The sequence below is a fragment of the Centropristis striata genome, chromosome 13 (genome assembly GCF_030273125.1).
Source record: "Centropristis striata isolate RG_2023a ecotype Rhode Island chromosome 13, C.striata_1.0, whole genome shotgun sequence".
In the NCBI taxonomy this organism is placed as follows: domain Eukaryota; kingdom Metazoa; phylum Chordata; class Actinopteri; order Perciformes; family Serranidae; genus Centropristis; species Centropristis striata.
The window spans coordinates 36704184-36728114 of record NC_081529.1 but is presented as its reverse complement, the minus strand read 5'-3'; the positions used below and the strand labels follow the sequence as shown (position 1 = coordinate 36728114).

The 23931-nt window shown below is 35.9% G+C and overlaps 1 protein-coding gene across 1 annotated transcript; it reads left to right on the top strand.

Annotated features, from left to right (window-relative positions):
* The first annotated feature begins 5361 nt into the window (after nt 1-5361).
* LOC131983710 (serine/threonine-protein phosphatase 4 catalytic subunit B) lies at nt 5362-21967 on the top strand. The gene is made up of 9 exons (XM_059348488.1): nt 5362-5522; nt 8870-9135; nt 10550-10601; nt 10685-10735; nt 12711-12812; nt 12905-13078; nt 14579-14705; nt 16543-16732; nt 21215-21967. The coding sequence occupies exons 2-9, from the start codon at nt 9026-9028 to the stop codon at nt 21342-21344; spliced, it is 936 nt and encodes a 311-aa protein (XP_059204471.1). The 5' UTR covers nt 5362-5522; nt 8870-9025; the 3' UTR covers nt 21345-21967.
* Nucleotides 21968-23931: the final 1964 nt, after the last annotated feature.

Sequence of the window (23931 nt, the reverse complement as noted above, 5' to 3'; positions counted from 1 at the left end):
AACCTTGCTTATTAGAACACATGTTGACTCTAATTATCAGCTCTTTGGGTTTTTATTGCTTAGACTTTGTGTTTCCTTCTTTCCTTAATGTATAAATCTGAACTCTTGTTTCTTTTGTCAGAGATATGAACACAGTTGAGATTTATTGGCATTTTTGTCTCCAAACTCTCAAAAGACAAAGAGATAAAGTGAATAATGCAAACTGGGATTTGTTTTTTTGACTTTTGAACAGAACACACACTGGTTTTTAACAAGAGAGACATTTAAGTTGCTTCATAACTTTTGGCCTGTTGTGTTTATTAAATCAATAAAAAGTTTTTTTCTGTAAACAGTGTTAACACCACCAGAACATTTGGATGAATTCTGCTTTATTTGCAACAATAATCTCAGTTTTCCTGTTTTCTGAACTTGTTTTAAGTTGTGATTTCACAGTAATTTGTATAATTATGTAATTATTGTTATGTTTTTTTAAAAACAAGTGGCTTTGCACATTCCCTCTGAAGTGTTAACAACCAAGATCTCTTGTATTATTATTATTATTATTATTATTATTATGCTGCTACTGTTGAACTGTAATAACTTTGTCACAACTTACTGACAGACTGTGTTTTTCGTGGTGATTCAAAGCTTAAAAACTGGACATAAAGTGGTTAATTATCATGTCCAAACTTCTTTTTTAAATACAATCTGTAGTGTGTTTGTAAAATGTGTTCTTCATTATCAAATAAACCAATAAGATGCTCTGACTGCTGCTGGTCTTTGGACATGATAGCATTGTTTTTACCCCATGAGTCCCACACTGTAAAAAATGTTTGTAGAAATAACAGTAAAACACTGTCAAATACATCAGAAATAGGGCATAAAATGAAAAATTGTATATCACCGTATTAGACACTTTTAATTACCGTAAATCAAAGAATAGCGCAAAACTTTTACTTTTTTCTGTCATAAACTGGAAGAAACACACAGTTTTTAGGTAAAATATAACATTTTCATGCAAAATTAATGGAGAAACACCATGATGTGTGAATGAATGACACAATTACCCTAAAAATAACAGGATTATTCTGACTAAATTACAGTTTTTGCTGATATTTCCATTTAAATTTGGAATAGAAAACCCACTCACTGTCATTTTTACGGTGAAGTTCTGGCAACCACAGCTGCCGGTATTTTACCGTAAATTAAACAGATTATTTTTTACAGTGCAGTAATCTTGATCTGCCACCTTTGATTGATTAAAGGTTTTATTATTATATGATTAAAGGTTTTGTTATTATATGATTAAAGGTTTTGTTATTATATGATTAAAGGTTTCATTATTATTTGATTAAAGGTTTTGTTATTATATGATTAAAGGTCTCATTATTATATGATTAAATGTTTCATTATTATATGATCAAAGGTTTAATTATTATATGATTAAAGGTTTAATTATTATATGATTAAAGGTCTCATTATTATATGATTAAAGGTCTCATTATTATATGATTAAAGGTTTCATTATTATATGATTAAAGGTTTAATTATTATATGATTAAAGGTTTCATTATTATAAATGATTATTATTATTCAACTTGTGATCAATATTCTCATTTTATACTGAGAAACTGAGTTTTGTGTTTTCATTCTCTCTAAGCCAGAATCATCAAAATTACAAGAAAAAACTAACAAATTTATGAGAAAAAAACCACAAATTTATAAGAAAAAAAATCAAAACTTTGAGACAAAAAAATACAAATTTATGATTTAAAAAAATCTAAAAATTAATGAGAAAAAAAATCACAAATTATGTGAGAAAAAAACACAAATGATGTGAGAAAAAAATCACAAATTTAAGAGAAAAAAAAATCAAAACTTTAAGACAAAAAATACAAATTTATGATTAAAAAAAATCTAGAAATTCACGAGAAAAAAAATCTCAAACTTCCTCACAATATTCTCATTTTATACTGAGACACTGAGTTTTGTGTTTTCATTATCTCTAAGCCAGAATCATCAAAATTATAAGAAAAAACTAACAAATTTATGAGAAAAAATTTCAAATTTACAAGAGAAAAAAATGACAAATTTAATAGGAAAAAATACAAAATTAGGATTAAAAAAAAAAATCAAAAATTGACGTGAAAAAGACAAATTTACAAGGAAAAAAATGACAAATTTATGAGAAAAAAATCATAAATGTACCAGAAAAAAATCATAAATTTACCAGAAAAAAAATCAAAAATTGAAGACAAAAAATACAAATTTATGATAACAAAAATCGAAAGATTCATGAGAAAAATGCAAAAAAAAAAAAAATTAAACTTCTTCACAATATTCTATTTTTCTGAGACACTGAGTTTTGTGTTTTCATTCTCTCTAAGCCAGAATCATCAAAATTAGAAGAAAAACAGGCTTGAAATATTTCACTCTATGTGTAATGAATCTATATAATGTATGAGTTTCACTTTCTGAAATGATTGACAAAAAATATAGAACTTTTTCATCACATTCTACATTTTTGAGATGTACCTGTAATCTATAAAATGACTGGGTGTAAATGGATTTATCGTCCTTTGTTACCAAGAAAATACCGTACATAAAATGACCAAAAGAGATACAAAATACCAAGGAAATACATAAAATTACAAAAAAAATGATGTAAATTGACCAAAAAAGACACAAAATTACCAAAAGAGACACAACATAATCAAGAAAATTGAACTATTCTTGAACTATTTAGAAAAAAAAGAAGAAATTAATAAATAACTTAATTATAAATAAAGATTTGTTCACATCAAAATAATGAACAACATATTGTGTCGTCTTTTGGGATCATAGTAAAGATGTGTTCTCAAAAAGAAATAATTCACTTAATTTTAAATAAAAGCAGAAATTGCTAAAAAAAAAAAAAAAAAAAGAATAAAAAAAAAATCATTTTATGAACTTATCCTTATATTTTCCTAAAAGATTTATTAAATCATTATTTTTAAAGGATTTTTGCATGGATGCTACCTTTTAAATGTACATTTTAAAATATCACGTACCCCCATTTGAGAACCACTGCTCTAATGTATATATATATATATATATATATATATATATATTAACTTTATTGAGAAGCTCCAATTACAGTCAGAACATTAATGTCGGATAGAACAAACAAAGTCTGGCATCACAAAATGAGAAAATAAATAAATATGAGACAAAGTGAATAAAGTGCATAAGTCAGTACAGGTGTAAATTAAACAGAATAATAAAAATAATTACATTAAAAGGGAAGGAGGGAAAACATAAAAAGGCATGTTATATTACATTTCTCCAAATATTTCTTGAATTATGTTAACAGTATGTATACATTTCTTATTATCAATTGTTTTCATACATTCAAGGTAGTTATTGAATTCACTTTCAAAAGCAGGAAAGAAAGGTCGATCTTTGGAAAATTTGGCTTTGTGTATGTGGAATTTCGCCACTAGAATAATCAGATTAATTAAGTGTTGAATTTTCATGTCTTTATTGCTATAATATAAAAGTATATATATGGCTTTCAAATGAATTGGTGGGTTGGAGTGTGAGGTGAAAAAAAACATTTTAAGAACTTATACTTATATTTTCCAAAAAGATTTATTAAATAATTATTTTTTTATTATTTTTGCAGGGATGCTAATCTTTAAATGTAAGTCTCACGTACCCCCACTGAGAACCGCTGCTGTAATATTTTTTTTATTTTTTGTTTTGTTTTGTGTTTTTATTTTTATTCCTTTTTATTTTATTTGCTCTAATGCAGCGGTTCCCAAACGTTTTTCAGCCGTGCACCCCCTTCTATGTCCCAACCGGGTTGACCCCCCCCAATCCCCCACACCTTCAAAAAACCCAAAATGCAATAAGAGTTTTTATAGCCATATTAAAGGTGGAGGATGATGACAGGCTCAGGATCAGAGGCAGAAAGCAGATCAGTTGGGAAAATGTTATAATATTTTGAGCTGCGTTGAACAAAAATTGCAGCAAATTTAAATGAGCGTGGAGTGAACACAACCCCGTCATCATAACACAGGCTGGAAAAATGATACAAGAACAAGAAGATAACTTCTTCTACGCTTCATTATAAGATCAAAAACAAGCAAAAACAGATGCAAAAATGACCAAAGATGACACAAAATTATCAAAATAGACACAAATTGACCAAAAATACATGTAAAAATTACCAAACAACCAAAAAATACATGCAAAAATGAACAAAAAATGACACAAAATGGAATAGCCTGTATTTATTAATTAATTAATAACACGTCTTTATTGTGAGGGGGGAAAAAAATGTAATTGTGTCATTATCAGACCACCATTACATTTTTCATCTCGCGCACCCCCTAGCAGCACCTCACGCACCCCCAGGGGTCCACGCACCATACTTTGGGAATCCCTGGAATTTCGCCACTAGAATAATCAGATTATTTAAGTGTTGAATCTTTATTGCTATAATATAAAAGTATATCTATGGCTTTCAAATTAATTGGTGGGTTGGAGTGTGAGGTGAAAAAAAAAACATTTTAAGAACTTATTTTTATACTTATATACAAACTTTTAATATACTTATATTTTCCAAAAAGATTTATTAAATAATTATTTTTTAATTATTTTTGCAGGGATGCTACTCTTTAAATGTAAGTCTCACGTACCCCCACTGAGAACCGCTGCTGTAATATTTTTTTTATTTTTTGTTTTGTTTTGTGTTTTTATTTTTATTAGTATTTTTATTTTATTTTTTAAATTTGCTCTAATGTGTTGAGATGTACCTGACCTTTTTTGTTTTGTTTTGTGTTTTTATTTTTATTCCTTTTTATTTTATTTTTTTTATTTTATTTGCTCTAATGTGTTGAGATGTACCTGACCTTTTTTGTTTTGTTTTGTGTTTTTATTTTTATTCCTTTTTATTTTATTTTTTTTATTTTATTTGCTCTAATGTATTGAAATGTACCTGACCTTTTTTGTTTTGTTTTGTGTTTTTATTTTTATTCCTTTTTATTTTATTTTTTTAATTTTATTTGCTCTAATGTGTTGAGATGTACCTGACCTTTTTTGTTTTGTTTTGTGTTTTTATTTTTATTCCTTTTTATTTTATTTTTTTTATTTTATTTGCTCTAATGTGTTGAGATGTACCTGACCTTTTTTGTTTTGTTTTGTGTTTTTATTTTTATTCCTTTTTATTTATTTATTTATTTTTTAATTTGCTCTAATGTATTGAGATGTACCTGACCTTTTTGTTTTGTTTTGTGTTTTTATTTGTATTAGTATTTTTATTTTATTTTTTTAATTTGCTCTAATGTATTGAGATGTACCTGACCTGTATATATCATCGTGACGTGAACTGGAAACTTTGCGCGCTCCCGACGCCGGAAGTAGCCCTTGGTGTGAGTGAACCAACCGGAGCAGTGAAGCACCGAGGCGGACCGGACTCACCGGGGAGAAGAGGAGCCGGTGGACGGAGGAATGACCCGTACCTGAGTCTCTGCCACGGCTCTGATATCTCTCACCTGACGGTAACTACTTCCACTCTCATTCTGTCCAGTTTAGCGGCTTTGTGTCCTCATTTAAACGTGTTAGCAACGCTAGCTAGAAATTAGCCTCGAAGCGCGTCACCAGTGTTCCGCTAGCCGTTAGCTTAGCGGCTAGCCGTTAGCTTAGCAGCTAGCCGTTAGCTTAGCAGCTAACTAGAAGCTATCTAGCATTTCTCCAGCTAATACGAGCCTTATTTCATCACACATGTGCTGTGAGGTTATTCAGTATCAGTTTGTAAATATTAGTGACAACATTCAGGGTAATTAACAAACTAACTTTTGGTTAATTTATCTCAAAAATGTGTTCTCAGACGTGGTTATCAGTGACGTAAGCTAACATGCTAATGCTAGCCTAGCTGACTCTAGGCCTCACATTCTTCACCGGTTAACGTCACATTTCTCCGGTGTTTTGTTTATTTCTAGTCTTTATAAATAAACAATAACAACAAATCAGGTTTCCTGTTGTTCAGAATATATTATCCTTATTCTCTGAACGCTAGTTAGCAGCTCAACATCAAGCTAACAAACGGAAACACCAAACATGGTTCACCTTATTAAACATATATATATATATATATATATATATATATATATATATATATATATGTTCATATAAAGATCAAGGTGGTGCATTCAATCCTGTTTACTATTAATTTGATATTTAAGCATTATTTTTACCTATTTACCTTTTAAGGGGGGCTCATGAAAGTTTTACATTTTTATATTCTGAATTTATTGTATTATTTTTAAGGTATCATAAAGCAGCACTGTTATTTGCTTTTAGGTGAAGTTGTTTTAAATTGAGCATATTTAGCCGCTACGGCCCTCGCTTGAAGTGCATTTGAGCATGAAATCTTAAAAGTGCAGTGTAAAAATGCACAAAATTAAAAATTCTTGTAATTAATGTTGGTCTGCTGTTCTTGCACTGAAAACAAAGAAATCACAGTAAGTGGTTATTTTTTATTTGCTTCAAACCTTTTGTATTCCTATTAATACTGTTAAACATGCATTAGAGCATGAAATATGTTAAGTTACTGCACTGTAAACATATTTAAATGTCAGTTTCATCATATCTGGTTAGTGATGCTCCTATATGTGGCCCTGTGGTAGTGAACATGATAAACTGAGGCCCTGCAGCATTTAAGGTGCCCATCCCTGATCTAGATAATAAACACTGAGTGGGGTCACTTTAGACCCATGTTGTGCATCAAAGAGTTAAACATATATAACGTTGGTCCCTGAAGGCACCACAGTCCATAGAAACTTTTAAAAAAGGACTAAAAACTTTCCTTTGGTTCCTCCCGTTCAGATGTTCTTTAGCTTGTGTATGTATATATGTATACTTTTTCTTCTGTTTTTAGCTGTTTTTCCTTTTTTTAATTAGACTGTTAGGTTTTTAACTAGTGGTCGACAGATAAGACCGATGCTGATTATTTAGTCATCAATCTTAACCGATCCCTGATATGTGCTGCCGATTTTTTTTTTTTTGACAAATGTTACACAAGTCTCAATTTAAACAAAAAAGAAACATTTATTAACAAAACAAACCAAACATATTAACAGTTGGATAGAAACGATGTGTATGTTGTTCTAGGCCTCGAGGTGGTGGCGCCTCAGATGATCCACATATTTTTCATTTCATTTATTTGTTTACAAATCATTTTAAAATCCAAATTAAAAATTCAAATCATAATATACATCAAAACATGATCTTGTAAAAAGGGTAACCCCGAAAGTTATCAAACGGGGGCCAGAACATCAAAATAATAATACAATATATTATGAAAATAATAATTCCTATTCCTACCTGATTCCTATACCTAACCCCAAAAGTAATAAGTACATAAATCTAAAGTTTAAACACAATGACAAACACATGAGACTCTGGTACAATAAAACCAAACCCAGCCACCAGGCTGAGCTCCACGTATCTGGACAGTAGTTTTAGTTTTCATCTCTTTTTAAAGACAGACAGAGATGCAGACTCTTTTTATATTTGATGTTTTTCTTTTTTTCTGGTTTCTGCAGCAGCTCACCAGAGAACGGCAGATATTGCACCGAGCCTCGCCTGCTGTTAGCTCAGTGAACTGGGCTGATTGATTCACGGTTCATATGGATGCTTGAAATCCTTGGAAATGCTTAAATATTAATGTTGTATTTTCAAGGTTTAAAAAGTGTTTGGATTTTGGATAAAGTGCTTGAAATTCTTCCTGTATTTCTCTTGCAATCTGACCATAGATAATCACATGTTCAATGAAAAAAATAATAAATTGAATATTGAGATTAGCAAACTGTACTTTTGGTTGTTAAAAGTGTAAAACCATCGCTGCCGGTATGGTTGAGTGAAATTACCCCTTTTAGCATGTAATAATTAGGGCTGTCACCATACTAAAATGTTCAACTGTATATCGATACTCAGGAAAATATTCAATACTCGATACCGTTTTCGACACCACCAGGATAAAAACAAACACCCCAAAATTTAACAGAAATATTTTTATTAACAAGAAAAATGCAACATGTAAAAATGAACAGAACCACAGGTTAAATATTTATAATAAAAACAGTTGTGCAAAAAGAAACTGCAACTATGATAACAAGCTTCAGGTCTGAGGTAGTGCAAACAATAAATAAATACAATAAACAATAAGAATTAGAACAATATTTAGAGGTTGTATGCTGTGCATGGGGGTTATTGATACTTTTGAAAATGAGTATCATATCCGGATACAACGTTTTAGTATCGATAGTGTTTTGTGTGTTTTGTGAGTATTGATACTTTTGACAACCCTAGTAAGTACTCATCTAAAACATGCAGCTTACAACCGCTGTTGGTCCTGGAAAAGCTTGAAAATGGACCTTAAATGTCCTGGAAAAGTGCTTGAATTTGACCACTTAAAAAAAAGTGTACGAACCTTGTTGATCGGAAAACACACGCACGTATCAGCCGATGCTGATACAAATAAAAAACGCAAATATCGGCCCGATATTAATATCGATCGACCTCTACTTTCTTTTTTGTGTGGAAGGTCCCTTTGATTACTTCTTTTGGTGATTTTGTGAATTTTTTTAAATTTTGTCTTTTTTAAAAATAATTTTGTCTTTTTTTAATCATTTTGTGTCTTTTTTTGGTCATTTTGTTTCGTTTTTAATTAAATTAGTGTTTTTTCAGTCATTTTGTGTGTTTTTTGGTAATTTTTTGTCCTTTTGAATCATTTTGTGTCTTTTTTGGTCATTTTGTTTCTTTTTTAACCTGTAGCACTTTGAGATGTCCTCTAATGTAAAGCTGATTACCAATAAACTGTTATTTCTTGTCTTTCTCATTCCAGTTGGTCACTGTGGACGTTTTCATATCAAGAGGCTGACGGACCAAGTGTGTTTCCAGGCAGGAGTGTGTTGTTGTGACTGAGCCGGTGTTTGAGCGGCGGAGTGTGTGTGTGAGTGAGTGTGTGTGTGTGTGTGTGTGTGTGTGAGCAGCTCTCCCTATGTGTGTCACAATGGGGGACATCAGTGACCTGGACCGACAGATAGAGCAGCTCAGACGCTGTGAGCTCATTAAAGAAAACGAAGTCAAGGCCCTGTGTGCCAAAGCCAGGTAACCCAGTAAATATTTACTACATAGTCATTGTTTACACCAGGGGGCTCAAACTGCAGGCCCGCGGGCCAATCGTGGCCCTCGTGACGATATTTTGTGGCCCCCACCTTGATATGAAAGTTTAAAATGAAAGTTTTTTGTGAGTTTTATATGAATGGCACTTTACCGTGTTGTGTGTGGAAGGTCCCTTTAATTACTGTTTTTGGTACTTTTGTGTCTTTTTTAAGTAAATTAGTTTTTTCAGTCATTTTGTGTCTTTTTTTTGTGATTTTGTCTTTTTGTAAATTTGTCTTTTTTTTTAATAATTTTGTTTCTTTTTTAAAGTAAATTAGTGTTTTTTCAGTCAATTTGTCTTTTTTTGTAATTTTGTCTTTTTTTAATAATTTTGTGTCTTATCAATTTTTGTCTTTTTATTATCAATTTGTGTCTTTTTCTTAATCAATTTGTGTCTTTTTTTGGTCATTTTGGTTCTTTTTTAAGTAATTTAGTTTTTTTCTGTATTTTGTCTTTTTTTGTAATTTTGTGTCTTTTTTAGTAATTTTGTGTATTTTTTAAGTAATTTAGCTTTTTTCTGTATTTTGGGGATTTTTTAAAATTAATTTTGTGTTTCTTTTTTTGGTCATTTTGATACTGCCTCCAGGGGCTCCAGGTAATTAGAGTTTGAGACCCCTAGTTTATACTGAAAGAGGGATGCTTTACATGGGTGATTCTCATGAACATGGTGCAGATTATAGCAACAATCGAAGAGCATGAATCCATATTGTCTTTGACCCTTTATAACATAAACAATCTAAAGTCACTGTTTAATATGAATTATATTCTATTTAAATCATTTTAAGGTATTTTCTGACATTTTTAGAAACACTGTGACCAACATTCATTACGTAACAAGCACTTAAATATGCTCAAGGGTAGCTGATATCACCAACATGTATTTTATTAAAATTCACACATATTTTAATTCAAATAATTCTATAATTACCGTAACATTTAACCACTTTTTCTCATCAATTTTCCTTCAGATTTTGTTCTTCATACATTGTTTAAAACCATTATGTTTGATTATATTCTGTTAAATTATACATTTTTAAACAAATTATTTATTTTTATAAAGTGTATTAAATATTTATTGTATATAAGTGTGGGGGAAACCATGAGTTTGTGAATCTAAAATATGTTTAAATATATAGAAAATATTATTTTAACATCAAACAATGAATTGTGCGTCATTATGGCTTTATTGTTAATTCATATAAAGGTGAAATATATTTAGTTTAATAAAGTATGTCCTTATAATCTTCATGAGAATCACCCACAAACCTGTTGATGTATTTGATTGGTTGTTTATATTTTTTCTTGTGAAAATGTTTAAAATGAGGAAGTTGACTAATGATATTTCTGTATTTCTATTCAGAGAGATTCTGGTTGAAGAAAGCAACGTCCAGAGAGTGGACTCTCCTGTCACAGTAAGAACCAGTTTCCTTTGGCTCCTTACAATTAGACTCAGAGTATATTAATGTGCTAATAATGTTGTTGTGTTTCATCATAGGTGTGTGGTGATATACATGGTCAGTTCTATGACTTGAAGGAGCTCTTTAGAGTAAGTTTCTTTTCTCTTCTCTTACACACTGACCACTACTTACCGTATTTTCCGGACTATAAGTCTCAGTTTTTTTCATAGTTTGGCCGGGGGTGCGACTTATACTCTGGAGCGACTTATGTGTGAAATTATTAACACATTATTACCGGTATATCATTTCACATGTTATTTTCACACTAAACCGCCAGAGGGCGCTCTAGGCCGAGTATGAGGATGAGTCTGACATAAGCGACGTAGAAGAAGAAGCGCCGCATCTTCTACCTCCGGAGTTAGTGGAGTTGTTTAAAAGTGACACCGAGGATGAAGATTTCATTGGATTTTAGTTATTTGGAGTGACACGGATGGTTTGGTAAACTTCTTAGCATGTTATTTATGCTATAGTTATCTGAATAACTCTTAATATGTTATGTTAACATACCAGGCACGTTCTCAGTTGTGTCATGTAACGTAAGCATACCGTACAATTATTCAGCCTGTTGTTGCCTCTATTCTATTTTAAATTGCCTTTCAAGATGACATGTCTGTTCTTGGTGTTGGATTTTATCAAATAAATTTCCCCCAAAAATGCGACTTATACTCCAGTGCGACTTATATATGTTTTTTCCTTCTTTATTATGCATTTTATGGCTGGTGCAACTTATAGTCCGGAAAATACGGTACATAGTCTGTAGGTCCTTTCATAGTGCCGTCCCGCTTTCTTGCTGGAAAGATCTGTGCCGGCTTTTCACCGTAGGGAAATCAAAGTGATATTTGTTCCCGATCATAGTGCAGTCTGGTGTCGCAGAACAAAGTGGGAGGAGATTCACACATCATTATATCCTTATTTCCTTTCATACTTTATGAAGTAAAATAGTTTTTGTATTATTACATCAAGTTTACACACATGGGTCTAAAATGACCTTGTTCATTAGAAGAGTAGTGATACAAAAAGTGATTCACTGAATGAACAATGTGAGTATATGTGTAACTATGTTTGTCTTATTTTGAAGGTTTAACTTTAACTATATGGACTCTGATAGGGCTATTTTGTCCATTTTTGAATCCTTTTCATGTCTTTGTAAGTCATTTTGTGTCTTTTTTGGTCATTTATGTCTTTTTTTAGTCATTTTGTGTCTTTTTTTTGCCATTTTGTGTCTTTTTAGTCATTTTGTGTCTTTTTTTGCCATTTTGTGTCTTTTTTTTAGTCATTGTCTTTTTTTTGCCATTTTGTCTTTTTTTTTTAGTCATTTTGTGTCTTTTTTTTTTAGTCAGTGTCTTTTTTTTGCCATTTTGTGTCTTTTTTTTAGTCATTTTGTGTCTTTTTTTTTAGTCATTTTGTGTCTTTTTTTAGTCATTTTGTGTCTTTTTTTTTAGTCATTTTGTGTCTTTTTTTAGTCATTTTGTGTCTTTTTTTTTAGTCATTTTGTGTCTTTTTTTAGTCCTTTAGTCCAACATAAAATCTTTTTTTTTTATTATCAAAACACTATCATGCTCAATAAAGAATCACGCTGCTTTGTTTTCTAGTCTGGATGTGATGAAGAAGTCATGATTTGGAGCTTTTGGAGACTCCAGAGGGTTAAAAGAGTTGTTAGAACCACCAGGTTACATTGGAAAATCACTTATTTTAACATCTGAGACCAATTAGAGGCACCAAATAATAATTTACATTGGAAAAAACACCAATTTAACAAACTAGGAGAGTTAATATTTGTGTCTTCTTTGTCAGGTTTTAAATTGGTGACAACATATAAACACCTTCTAATGACCAACATGGGTCAGAAATCACCTCGTGCATTAGAAGAGTAGTGATAAAAAAAATGGTTTTATTCAAAAAGTAAGAAAAGAAAACTAAAAATTAGGATGTATGATGATCAAAAACAAGTTATTTGAGGAAAACCTGCAATACTGAATGATGAAATGTATTTATTGCAAAGATATAGAACATAAAAACTTAGATAGAGTATGTGACTGTTAACGTCTTATTTTAATTCTCCAGGTTGGTGGTGACGTCCCAGAGACAAATTATCTCTTCATGGGAGACTTTGTGGACCGAGGCTTCTACAGTGTGGAGACCTTCCTCCTTCTGCTAGCTCTTAAGGTACCAAGAGACCAATCCCTTTATTACTGAAGCTTGAAGGACACACAGAAGGCTGATAAAGTCCCTCTGGTCTTCATCTCTCTGCTCCTCAGGTGCGTTATCCAGACAGGATAACGTTGATCCGGGGGAACCACGAGTCCCGTCAGATCACGCAGGTTTACGGCTTCTACGACGAATGTCTCCGCAAATACGGTTCAGTCACAGTCTGGAGGTACTGCACCGAGATCTTTGACTACCTGTCTCTCTCTGCTATCATTGATGGGAAGGTAAGACACATTATCCAGTGTTTTCTTTTACATTTTATTTAATTTAAAACACTTAATTCACAGAGATTCTAATGTTTGTGTGGAGGTGTTGCTACTCTAGCTGGTAGTACACTGTAAAAAATGTCTGTAGATTTTACAATGAAAAACTGCTAAACCAAGATGGGACGTCCTCTCCACTCTAGCCTCTCCATAGGGGGGTAGAGTAGGAGTTAATTATTAACTTATTCTAAGTGTTCAACATGCTTATTTCTAGATTTAAAAATCTTAATTTAATAAATCTTGTCAAGGTAAATTATCTGTCCATGCAGCAAGATCATTTCCCTCAGATTTACTGTTTGATCTGGTTTTAGACCTTTAGATTTACTGTTTGATCTGGTTTTAGACCTTTAGATTTACTGTTTGATCTGGTTTTAGACCTTTAGATTTACTGTTTGATCTGGTTTTAGACCTTTAGATTTACTGTTTGATCTGGTTTTAGACCTTTAGATTTACTGTTTGATCTGGTTTTAGACCTTTAGATTTACTGTTTGATCTGGTTTTAGACCTTTAGATTTACTGTTTGATCTGGTTTTAGACCTTTAGATTTACTGTTTGATCTGGTTTTAGACCTTTAGATTTACTGTTTGATCTGGTTTTAGACCTTTAGATTTACTGTTTGATCTGGTTTTAGACCTTTAGATTTACTCTTTGATCTGGTTTTAGACCTTTAGATTTACTGTTTGATCTGGTTTTAGACCTTTAGATTTACTGTTTGATCTGGTTTTAGACCTTTAGATTTACTGTTTGATCTGGTTTTTAGACCTTTAGATTTACTGTTTGATCTGGTTTTAGACCTTTAGATTTACTGTTTGATCTGGTTTTAGACCTTTAGATTTACTGTTTGATCTGGTTTTAGACCTTTAGATTTACTGTTTGATCTGGTTTTTACACTGTAAAAAATGTCTGTAGATTTTACAGTGGAAAAACTGCTGAACCACGACAGTAAAAGACGTAAAATGATAAATGAGTTAATTCAGTTTCAGCAACAATGAAACACTCTAAATGTTTATGTCAGACAAAACAGGATTTTTTTAGTGTTTTTGAAAAAAAAACATTACTCCACTATGAAATACACTGGTAATATACTGTAGTGTGTGTGTGTGGGGGGGGGGGGTATAATCACTGTTAAATGTACTAAACACCATATCTCTAACAGAAATGTACTGTAATATTTAATGGTAAAATCTTTAATTTATGCAGCATTTATAAAGTATTTTCTTGTCAGTTATATAGCAGAACAGCGTTTCTTTTGATGGAAAAACATTATTTTTCACGCTAAAATATGGAATAAAATGTCAATCTTAAACATGAAATCGACAGTGCTAATATCATTTTACCGTAATATTAGAAAAAGGTGCACCGTATTTATTACGGTAAAGTTCTGCTGGTTTTTACCATAAAAACAACAGTTTTTTTACAGTGTACTAGCTGGTTGAGTAACGTCTCTGTTTGCTCCTCCAGATCTTCTGTGTGCACGGCGGCTTGTCGCCCTCCATCCAGACTCTGGACCAGATCAGGACCATCGACAGGAAACAGGAAGTTCCTCATGACGGCCCCATGTGTGACCTGCTGTGGTCAGACCCTGAAGGTATCAGAGCGTTCTGTTGACCTTTAACCCTCGAGGCCTCTTTGAAATCACCTCACACTTTACACCTTAAGGTCCCTAAATGGCATAAAAATGTGACATATAAATATTTTTTTTCACTTTCACCACATCAAACCTTTTAGCAGCTTCTGACCTAACATGGATATAAAAATGTTTTTATTTTTCATAAGAACCCCTGATTTTCTGAAGGGCAAAAACACAAAATATGCAATGTTTTCAAAAATAAGGTGGAATAAAGTGGAATATTTGGGGTGAGATTATTACAGCCTTGGCTAGGTCAATAATTGATAACTCCTCTATATGAATCCCAACACACCAAGAACATTTTAGTTTTTAAGAGAACCATTGAAACTGTGTGTGATTTATCTCTGCTGCCCCTGGTGGTTGGAGGGGGTCATCACACCTAAAACCTATTGTCCATGTATTTTGAAGGGAGGGGCTTAGATTTATTAGGCATTCATGGGAAAAGCATTATATCATGTATATATATTAAGGATTACAGTGTATCAAAAATATGTGTTTATAATGGGAGTCAATGGGACCAAAACAGGCCTTAAGGGTCAAAGTGTGAGTGTTATGTGTATCTCCTATTCTATACACCTTGCAAAAGAGGAATTTTAGTTTTTTTAAAATTATAATAAAAAAACAAATCCTGGCCAAGTTTCATACAATTAGCCTTTAACCCATTTAAGGCGGGAAAGCATTACGGCATTTCTACCATTAAAACCTGTTGGGGCGCTGTTGTGTTATTCTACCATTAAAGCAGGGGAATCGGATATGTCGTTTTGTAGTATTTGTAGGTTTTTTCCACCTATTTTCGGTCTCTTGGCCAATGAAATGCATCAGAATACATGTGGGAGTGTCACAATGCATCATGGGACTTTTCCAGACCTTATAAGTCATGGTGAAGACGACTATAGCGGAGGGAGCTCAGATATAACAGCTATAAGCTCTAAAATACTCTTTGAATTTCATTTCTATCTGTTTATTATTTAGTAGGAAGAGTTGACACTTCTGTTGAATTTACAGAGAAACTTCAGGTTTTAGGGGCTGATTTCAAAATCACCAACCAGAGGTTTTACAGCCGTTTTAGGACTAAATGGGTTAAAGGAACACTCCACCGTTTTTTCATATTAAAACATGTTATTCGGTCAAGTAAGACGAGTTGATACAGACCTCTTGCGTCTCAATGCGTGCACTCAATCGCCCTGGCGCGCGGCGCCACTTGGCTAGCACTTAGCTTAGCCCAGTTCATTCATTAGGATCCAAACAGATGGACAGCGCAGTAATACCATCACTCCTGAAAAATCTTCTCCCCTCAGGAGTGATGATATTACTGCGCCGAGTCGAAGTGCTCCCAAGTGCTATTCTGCCATACATTATAGTTCTCCTTTTTATCCGCTTAGAAAAGCGCCACGTTTTATTTTGTGTGGCCATACTTGGTCGTTTAACTACTTGTGTAGCTGTATTTAAATAGGGAAAACGTGGAGGAGTTTGGTCGCTTCTAACTGTCCATCTGTTTGGATCCTAATGAATGAACTGGGCTAAGCTAAGTGCTAGCCAAGTGGCGCCGCGCGCCAGGGCGATTGAGTGCACGCATTGAGACGCAAGAGGTCTGTATCAACTCGTCTTACTTGACCGAATAACATGTTTTAATATGAAAAAACAGTGGAGTGTTCCTTTAAACTGACCGATATATTGAGAATCAAAAACATGAAATTAGCTGAATGTATGTGATTGGTCCCTAAGGTGCCTCGAGGGTTAAAGCCTGTTGTTTCCATCAGTGTCTAACCTGACTCACCTGTGATTGTCTCCTCAGACACCACGGGGTGGGGGGTGAGTCCCCGGGGAGCCGGCTACCTGTTTGGTAGTGATGTCGTGGCTCAGTTCAACGCCGCCAACGACATCCACATGATCTGTAGAGCTCACCAGCTGGTCATGGAGGGATACAAGTGGCACTTCAACGAGACCGTGCTCACCGTCTGGTCCGCACCCAACTACTGCTACAGGTCAGTCTAGTCACCCACTACTGCTACAGGTCAGTCTAGTCACCCACTACTGCTACAGGTCAGTCTAGTCACCAACTACTGCTACAGGTCAGTCTAGTCACCACCCAACTACTGCTACAGGTCAGTCTAGTCACCAACTACTGCTACAGGTCAGTCTAGTCACCAACTACTGCTACAGGTCAGTCTAGTCACCACCCAACTACTGCTACAGGTCAGTCTAGTCACCCACTACTGCTACAGGTCAGTCTAGTCACCCACTACTGCTACAGGTCAGTCTAGTCACCCACTACTGCTACAGGTCAGTCTAGTCACCCAACTACTGCTACAGGTCAGTCTAGTCACCAACTACTGCTACAGGTCAGTCTAGTCACCCACTACTGCTACAGGTCAGTCTAGTCACCCACTACTGCTACAGGTCAGTCTAGTCACCCACTACTGCTACAGGTCAGTCTAGTCACCCACTACTGCTACAGGTCAGTCTAGTCACCCACTACTGCTACAGGTCAGTCTAGTCACCAACTACTGCTACAGGTCAGTCTAGTCACCCACTACTGCTACAGGTCAGTCTAGTCACCAACTACTGCTACAGGTCAGTCTAGTCACCCACTACTGCTACAGGTCAGTCTAGTCACCAACTACTGCTACAGGTCAGTCTAGTCACCCACTACTGCTACAGGTCAGTCTAGTCACCAACTACTGCTACAGGTCAGTCTAGTCACCCACTACTGCTACAGGTCAGTCTAGTCACCAACTACTGCTACAGGTCAGTCTAGTCACCCACTACTGCTACAGGTCAGTCTAGTCACCCAACTACTGCTACAGGTCAGTCTAGTCACACCAACTACTGCTACAGGTCAGTCTAGTCACACCAACTACTGCTACAGGTCAGTCTAGTCACCCACTACTGCTACAGGTCAGTCTAGTCACCAACTACTGCTACAGGTCAGTCTAGTCACCAACTACTGCTACAGGTCAGTCTAGTCACCAACTACTGCTACAGGTCAGTCTAGTCACCAACTACTGCTACAGGTCAGTCTAGTCACCCAACTACTGCTACAGGTCAGTCTAGTCACCCACTACTGCTACAGGTCAGTCTAGTCCCCCACTACTGCTACAGGTCAGTCTAGTCCCCCACTACTGCTACAGGTCAGTCTAGTCACCAACTACTGCTACAGGTCAGTCTTGTCACCAACTACTGCTACAGGTCAGTCTAGTCCCCCACTACTGCTACAGGTCAGTCTAGTCACCCAACTACTGCTACAGGTCAGTCTAGTCACCAACTACTGCTACAGGTCAGTCTAGTCACCAACTACTGCTACAGGTCAGTCTAGTCACCAACTACTGCTACAGGTCAGTCTAGTCACCCACTACTGCTACAGGTCAGTCTAGTCACCCACTACTGCTACAGGTCAGTCTAGTCACCCAACTACTGCTACAGGTCAGTCTAGTCACCCACTACTGCTACAGGTCAGTCTAGTCACCCACTACTGCTACAGGTCAGTCTAGTCACCCACTACTGCTACAGGTCAGTCTAGTCACCCACTACTGCTACAGGTCAGTCTAGTCACCCACTACTGCTACAGGTCAGTCTAGTCACCAACTACTGCTACAGGTCAGTCTAGTCACCAACTACTGCTACAGGTCAGTCTAGTCACACCCAACTACTGCTACAGGTCAGTCTAGTCACACCAACTACTGCTACAGGTCAGTCTAGTCACACCAACTACTGCTACAGGTCAGTCTAGTCACCCACTACTGCTACAGGTCAGTCTAGTCACCAACTACTGCTACAGGTCAGTCTAGTCACCAACTACTGCTACAGGTCAGTCTAGTCACCAACTACTGCTACAGGTCAGTCTAGTCACCAACTACTGCTACAGGTCAGTCTAGTCACCCAACTACTGCTACAGGTCAGTCTAGTCACCCACTACTGCTACAGGTCAGTCTAGTCCCCCACTACTGCTACAGGTCAGTCTAGTCCCCCACTACTGCTACAGGTCAGTCTAGTCACCAACTACTGCTACAGGTCAGTCTTGTCACCAACTACTGCTACAGGTCAGTCTAGTCCCCCACTACTGCTACAGGTCAGTCTAGTCACCCAACTACTGCTACAGGTCAGTCTAGTCACCAACTACTGCTACAGGTCAGTCTAGTCACCAACTACTGCTACAGGTCAGTCTAGTCACCAACTACTGCTACAGGTCAGTCTAGTCACCCACTACTGCTACAGGTCAGTCTAGTCACCCACTACTGCTACAGGTCAGTCTAGTCACCCAACTACTGCTACAGGTCAGTCTAGTCACCCACTACTGCTACAGGTCAGTCTAGTCACCCACTACTGCTACAGGTCAGTCTAGTCACCCACTACTGCTACAGGTCAGTCTAGTCACCCACTACTGCTACAGGTCAGTCTAGTCACCCACTACTGCTACAGGTCAGTCTAGTCACCCAACTACTGCTACAGGTCAGTCTAGTCACCAACTACTGCTACAGGTCAGTCTAGTCACCAACTACTGCTACAGGTCAGTCTAGTCACCAACTACTGCTACAGGTCAGTCTAGTCACACCCAACTACTGCTACAGGTCAGTCTAGTCACCCAACTACTGCTACAGGTCAGTCTAGTCACCCACTACTGCTACAGGTCAGTCTAGTCACCAACTACTGCTACAGGTCAGTCTAGTCACCCACTACTGCTACAGGTCAGTCTAGTCACCCAACTACTGCTACAGGTCAGTCTAGTCACCAACTACTGCTACAGGTCAGTCTAGTCACCCACTACTGCTACAGGTCAGTCTAGTCACCCACTACTGCTACAGGTCAGTCTAGTCACCAACTACTGCTACAGGTCAGTCTAGTCACCCACTACTGCTACAGGTCAGTCTAGTCACCAACTACTGCTACAGGTCAGTCTAGTCACCAACTACTGCTACAGGTCAGTCTAGTCACCAACTACTGCTACAGGTCAGTCTAGTCACCCACTACTGCTACAGGTCAGTCTAGTCACCCACTACTGCTACAGGTCAGTCTAGTCACCAACTACTGCTACAGGTCAGTCTAGTCACCCAACTACTGCTACAGGTCAGTCTAGTCACCCACTACTGCTACAGGTCAGTCTAGTCACCAACTACTGCTACAGGTCAGTCTAGTCACCCACTACTGCTACAGGTCAGTCTAGTCACCCAACTACTGCTACAGGTCAGTCTAGTCACCAACTACTGCTACAGGTCAGTCTAGTCACCCACTACTGCTACAGGTCAGTCTAGTCACCAACTACTGCTACAGGTCAGTCTAGTCCCCCACTACTGCTACAGGTCAGTCTAGTCACCAACTACTGCTACAGGTCAGTCTAGTCACCCACTACTGCTACAGGTCAGTCTAGTCCCCCACTACTGCTACAGGTCAGTCTAGTCACCCAACTACTGCTACAGGTCAGTCTAGTCACCCAACTACTGCTACAGGTCAGTCTAGTCACCAACTACTGCTACAGGTCAGTCTAGTCACCCAACTACTGCTACAGGTCAGTCTAGTCACCCAACTACTGCTACAGGTCAGTCTAGTCACCCACTACTGCTACAGGTCAGTCTAGTCACCCAACTACTGCTACAGGTCAGTCTAGTCACCAACTACTGCTACAGGTCAGTCTAGTCACCCAACTACTGCTACAGGTCAGTCTAGTCACCAACTACTGCTACAGGTCAGTCTAGTCACCAACTACTGCTACAGGTCAGTCTAGTCCCCCACTACTGCTACAGGTCAGTCTAGTCACCCACTACTGCTACAGGTCAGTCTAGTCACCAACTACTGCTACAGGTCAGTCTAGTCACCAACTACTGCTACAGGTCAGTCTAGTCACCAACTACTGCTACAGGTCAGTCTAGTCACCAACTACTGCTACAGGTCAGTCTAGTCACCAACTACTGCTACAGGTCAGTCTAGTCACCCACTACTGCTACAGGTCAGTCTAGTCACCAACTACTGCTACAGGTCAGTCTAGTCACCAACTACTGCTACAGGTCAGTCTAGTCACCCACTACTGCTACAGGTCAGTCTAGTCACCAACTACTGCTACAGGTCAGTCTAGTCACCAACTACTGCTACCTCTCACAGATTCTAATGCCTCTTTTCCATCATATACACTGATCTTAATCATTGCACATTTTAATTAATTATTGTAACAGAGAATAAAGGTTATTGTATTGTTTGTTTTTTTTTGCATCTTATTTTGACAGTCTAATTGTAAATTCTGTGGTGATTCAACCATTTGTTTTAGCTGTTGCCATGGTGAATTGTAATATTGCGGCTCCATTAATGCTGCCTTGACTTTGACTGAACATTTTCTCTCACTTTGTGATAAAAAATATCAGGATATATATCGTGTATCGATACTCAGCCTAAATATATACACGGATATAGAAAACCTCATATTTCCTGTAGCATGTAAACTTATTAACCATCTTCTCCGTCTCTCTCTGGACCGTCAGATGTGGGAACGTGGCGGCCATCTTGGAGCTGGATGAACATCTACAGCGGGAGTTCATCATCTTCGAGGCGGCGCCGCAGGAGACCCGAGGCATCCCCTCCAAGAAGCCGGTAGCAGACTACTTCCTGTGAGGAGCCGGACCAGAGCGTCGGGTCTCTGGCTCCACTTCACAGCAGCAGATCTTCATGGTGACGAAGTGAGAGCCCAGAGAGTCAACAGCTGGATGTTTCCTCCTGCAGGAGGCTGACACTCACTGTGAAGGTGTCGGGGGGCGAGGAGGACTCTGGCCACTCCTCCTCCTCCTCCTCCTGCTCTTCATCTCTCTCTCTTTCTCTACATGCCACACTTCAACACTCTTAGTACTTTTTCCATGACGAACACTGTCCCTGTTTAGTTTTAGAGTCTCTGGAAGGAGTCCAGTGTGTCTTTTTCCCTCTTTTTTAATATGCAGATGTTGGAAGTTTAACAGTTTTATCATTCAAGAAATTCCTTCAGTGCATAAGTTCTTTGTGTTGTTTTTTTTTTTTTGATTTTTGTATAATTGTTGCTGCCAGGATTATTAAATGCAAAATGACGTATTCCTTCACCTCCTTTCTGCTCCTGTGTTTGTGTGTGTGGGTATTTAACACCGTCAGAGGAAAACACACCACCACTCTCCATATTTACATTGTTTTCTCTCTTAATTCCTTTTAATCTACAAACCTCTGTAGGTCTCTCAATTTTGATATTGTGAGAATAAAGTTTTTGTATCAATCATTGTCTCTCGGCTGTTTTTTATTGATGCATTTTTATTGTGCATGGTAACCATGGCGACATACACGTTATCTACACTGCCCTACAGAGTCTAACTTTATTATTATTATTAACTGCAGTAACTACACAAAGAGTAAAACTGAGAAAAACTGCTTTAAAGTTTTTTAACTGGCCAGACAAATGGGTCAGATCAGGAGTCTACAACTCAAATTACCTGGGGGCCGCTGGAGGCAGCATCACAAGGACAGAAAAAAGACACTAAATTACTTAAAATAAGACACAAAATGACCAAAAACGACACACAATTATTTAAAATAAAGACAAAAAATGGCCAAAAGACACAATTATTTTTAAAAAGACACAAAATGATGGAAAAAAACAACTAAATTACTTCAAAAACAAACAAAATGACCAAAAAATACACAAAATTACTAAAGACACACAATTATTTGAAAGACACAAAATGACCCAAAAAAGACACAAAATTACGGAAGGAAACAACTAAATTACTAATACAAACTAAATGACCAAAAAAGACACAGAATTACCAAAAAAGACAATTATTTTTTGAAAAGGACAAAATTATTAAAAAAACACAATTACCAAAAACTTGTCACCTGATTTATTACCTCAGAAATGTTTTTTACAAAAAGACAAAATTACCCAAAAAAGACACAAAATGAACAAAAAAAGACACAAAATGACGGAAAAAAACAACTAAATTACTTAAAACAAACTAAATGACCAAAAAAAAAGACAATTACAAAAAAAAGACACACAATATATTTTTTTTAAAGACAAAATTATTAAAAAAAACACAAAATTACCAAAAACTTGTCCCTTGATTTATTTCCTCAGAAAAGTTTTTCAGGACAACACTATGATCACTAGTAAAAAATCTTCTTCAAGACAATCTGATGTTAATAGTGTAAATAATGGCCCCATTTAGAGGAAAATAGAAGATAAAGAATGGTATGATTTGGGGGCGGGGCTACCTTTGATTGACAGGTCACTAACAAGGCGAGCCGGTTCGATGATTTCAAGAATTTTATTAAAATTCCAAAAGACAAAAAAAAGTAAAAAGAAACAAATTTGATGGACTCCTGAGTATCTTAATGTCGGAGGTTGACACATGAACAGGACGATGGTTGGTTTTATTTCACATACAGTGACATCATGGTTACAGATATAATGTGGTGAATGTTTCATAAAAACAAGGCAACTGTTGCCGGTGGGTGTTGTGCAACCTCTAGCATTAGCTTTGGCTTCAGTCATCAAAACCACCAAGACTGAACATCACACTATGACATTTACAGGTTCATCTCAAAAAATTTGAATATTATTTCAGTTATTTCGGTTATTTCAGAAAGTGAAACTCAAACATTATATAGATTCATTACACATAGAGTGAAATATTTCAAGCCTGTTTTTCTTCTAATTTTGATGATTCTGGCTTAGAGATAATGAAAACACTAAACTCAGTGTCTCAGAAAATGATATAAGAATTATATGGAATATTACATAAGATCAATTTTAAAAAAGGAATATTTTTGAGATTTTTTCTCTTATATTTGTGATTTTTTTCTGAGATTTGTCTTTTTTTCTTGCAAATTTGAATTTTTTTAATCATAAATTTGAGATTTTTTTCCCGTAAATTTTTATTTTTCTCATTCGTTTTTAGATAATTTTTGAAATCATAAATTGGTATTTTTTTCTCATAAATTTTAGAATTTTTTTTATCATTATTTTGTATTTTTTCTCTTAAATTTGTGATTGTTTTGTCTTGTAAATTTGAGATTTTTTTTCCCGTAGATTTGTTCATTTTTTCTTGTAATTTTGATGATTCTGGCTCCACTGTGTTTTCTGAAGTCCATGTCATATTAATGCAGTAATTCATGCAAGAGGAGGCCTAACTCTTTTGGTCATTTTGTGTCCTTTTTTTTAGTCACTTTACGTCCTTTTTTT